Here is a 2,387-nt window from a genome sequence, read left to right as displayed (position 1 = left end):
CCCCCCCCCCCCACGGTTGATTTCTCCTTCTCTTGTGGAAACACATTCTTCTCTTGGCTTCTGGACACCACATTCTTGGTTTTCCAGCTCTCTGGCCACTTCTTCTGTGTCACCTTTATAGGGTACTCTTCTCTTTGTGACCTTAAATTGTCTCTGCAGCTGATCTCATTTATTCTCATGATTTTATTTTATTATTTTTTAAATGTTTATTCAGTTTTGAGAGTGAGAGAAAGAGAATAAGCGGGGTGGGGCAGGGGGAGGCAGAGAGAGAGGGACACACAGAACCCAAAGCAGACTCCAGGCTCTGAGCTGTCAGCACAGAGCCCCAGGGAGGGCTTGAACTCACAGACCATGAGATCATGACCTGAGCTGAAGTTGGATGCTCAACAATCTGAGCCACTCACGTGCCCCATCATTTATTCCCATGATTTTAAATACCATCTATAAGCCAACAACCCCCAGTTTTGTGTCTTAGCTCACCCTTTTTCTCCTGATTTGTACATCTACCTTCTTTTTTTTTTTTTTTAAGCTTTATTTAAGTAATCTCTACACCCAATGTGGGGCTCAAACTCACAACCCCAAGATCATGAGTTTCATGCTCTTCTGACTGAGTCAGCCAGGCACCCCTACCTTCTTTTTTTAAAGTTTATTTTGAGAGAGAGAGAGAGCATGTGTACATGTTTGTGGGGGAGAGGCGGAGAGAGAGAATCCCAGGCAGGCTCCACACTGTCAGCATACAGCATATGCAGGTTTGATCTCACAAACCGTGAGATCATGACCTGAGGCGAGATCAAGAATCACATCTTAACCAACTGAGCCACCCAGGCGCTCCTCTATCTGCCTTCTTGAGGTCTCCACTTGGATGTCTCCTGGGTATGCATTTCAAACTTAAGTCTAAACTTCAATTCTTGACTTCTTTCTCTCCAGATCTCTTCCTTTTCCTGCTCATAACCGCACCATCCATCCAATTGCTCAAATTACCAAGTCATCCTACATTCCTCCTTCTCTCCCACTCTCAGTGCATTGGCAAGCCTTGTCACTTCTGCCTCCAAAGTACGGCTGAAATCGCTTCATTTTTTCCATTGCCCTTAGTTCATACATGTCCCAGCTCTTTCTGGATCATTGCAGTAACACCACCCCCCACCCGCCCCACTGCTGTTTCTCTGCATCTCCTTTCACCCATTCTTCACAAAGCAGCCAGATGTGCAATTCACTTGAGATGCAAACAGGACTATGTCACATCCCACTCAATAGCCTCGAAGCTGACACTCCTTACCCATAGCCTCCATAGTCCTGGGTGATCTGACCCCTGCTGACCTTGCCCATTTTCCCTTCCTTCACTTCCCCATCCCACTCTCAGATATTTCAGCCAACTCTCCTCCTTTTTGGTCCTCAAACACACCAAGCTTGATTCTACCGCAGAGTTCCTATAGGTTGTCCCCTGACATGGCCTGCTTTTCTCTGTTCTCATCAAACTGATGAGAATTCTGATCCTGTGAGCCTTAGCTGAAGTGCTGGTTCTTCAGGGAGGCTCAGACCCCTGTTCATACTCCCATTTGTGTTTATGGCTTTCTTTGTTTCCATATTTCTCGCTCTTTCTCTCTAGAGGCTCCATGAGGTCAGGAACCAGACCTCTCTTGCTCACCACTCTATCACCATCACCTAGGATGGTGCCTAGTACAGCCTAGGAGCTCTATAAATATTTGTTGGGTGGACGAATGGTGTCTGGAATTACGGGAAGGATGTTTTGAAGGAGATGCCTCCCTCAGAAGGAAGATCAAATGTGGGCCAGAGAGCAGTGGGTACTGTGGGAATGGGGAAAGCAGTGGGAACTGCTGGTCACATTCTAATTTCTGACCATTGCCTCCAATTATAGGTGAGGGTCTGGTTCCAAAACCGCAGGGTCAAGTACCAGAAACAGCAAAGGCTAAAGCTACCAGCTGTGTCTGCCATGGCTGCTGCCCAGGATGAGCCCTCCAGCAGCTCTGACACCAGCATCCAGCGAGAAGACACCAAATCAGGAGTGGACAGCTGAGGACTGGGACAGAGGCTCAACCCAAGCTGTCTGGGTTCTTCCTGGGGGTACCCACTCGAACTCCTGAGTCTTTTTCCTTCATCTGTATAATGGGTGCATTGACGACTTACTCCTCCCAGAGCTGACAGGATGTCTGTAAAGCTGTTAGAGGGTGCCAGGCCCAGTGCTAAGTGTTTAGCAACTCTTAAGGTTTATAGGTTCCCTTCACCTGGGGGTGTGGTGCTTGCACCAGCACTGGCCCCTCCAGGGATTAATCTTTTCCTGGTTTGGCTGTGGAGAAGGGGCTTCCTTGAATCAGTATTTGGGCCTAAAAGCCTCTTCCCCACCAGAGATGGTAGAGATGAAGCAAAGA

At 48.0% G+C, this 2,387-nt stretch overlaps 1 protein-coding gene across 1 annotated transcript in view; it reads left to right on the top strand.

Moving 5' to 3' along the window:
* The window catches only part of NOTO (notochord homeobox), a 4,631-nt gene extending 2,596 nt beyond the window's left edge, over positions 1–2,035 (top strand). The window contains exon 3 of the mRNA XM_039256888.1: positions 1,877–2,035. Within this exon, the coding sequence (XP_039112819.1) occupies positions 1,877–2,035 (159 nt within the window). The remainder of the gene's footprint in view (positions 1–1,876) is intronic.
* Positions 2,036–2,387: the final 352 nt, after the last annotated feature.

The sequence above is a fragment of the Hyaena hyaena genome, unplaced genomic scaffold (assembly GCF_003009895.1).
Source record: "Hyaena hyaena isolate Hyena2069 unplaced genomic scaffold, ASM300989v1 scaffold_591, whole genome shotgun sequence".
NCBI classification, from domain to species: Eukaryota; Metazoa; Chordata; class Mammalia; order Carnivora; family Hyaenidae; genus Hyaena; species Hyaena hyaena.
Note: the sequence above shows the minus strand (reverse complement) of the source record. Positions and strands in the feature narration are given on the sequence as shown.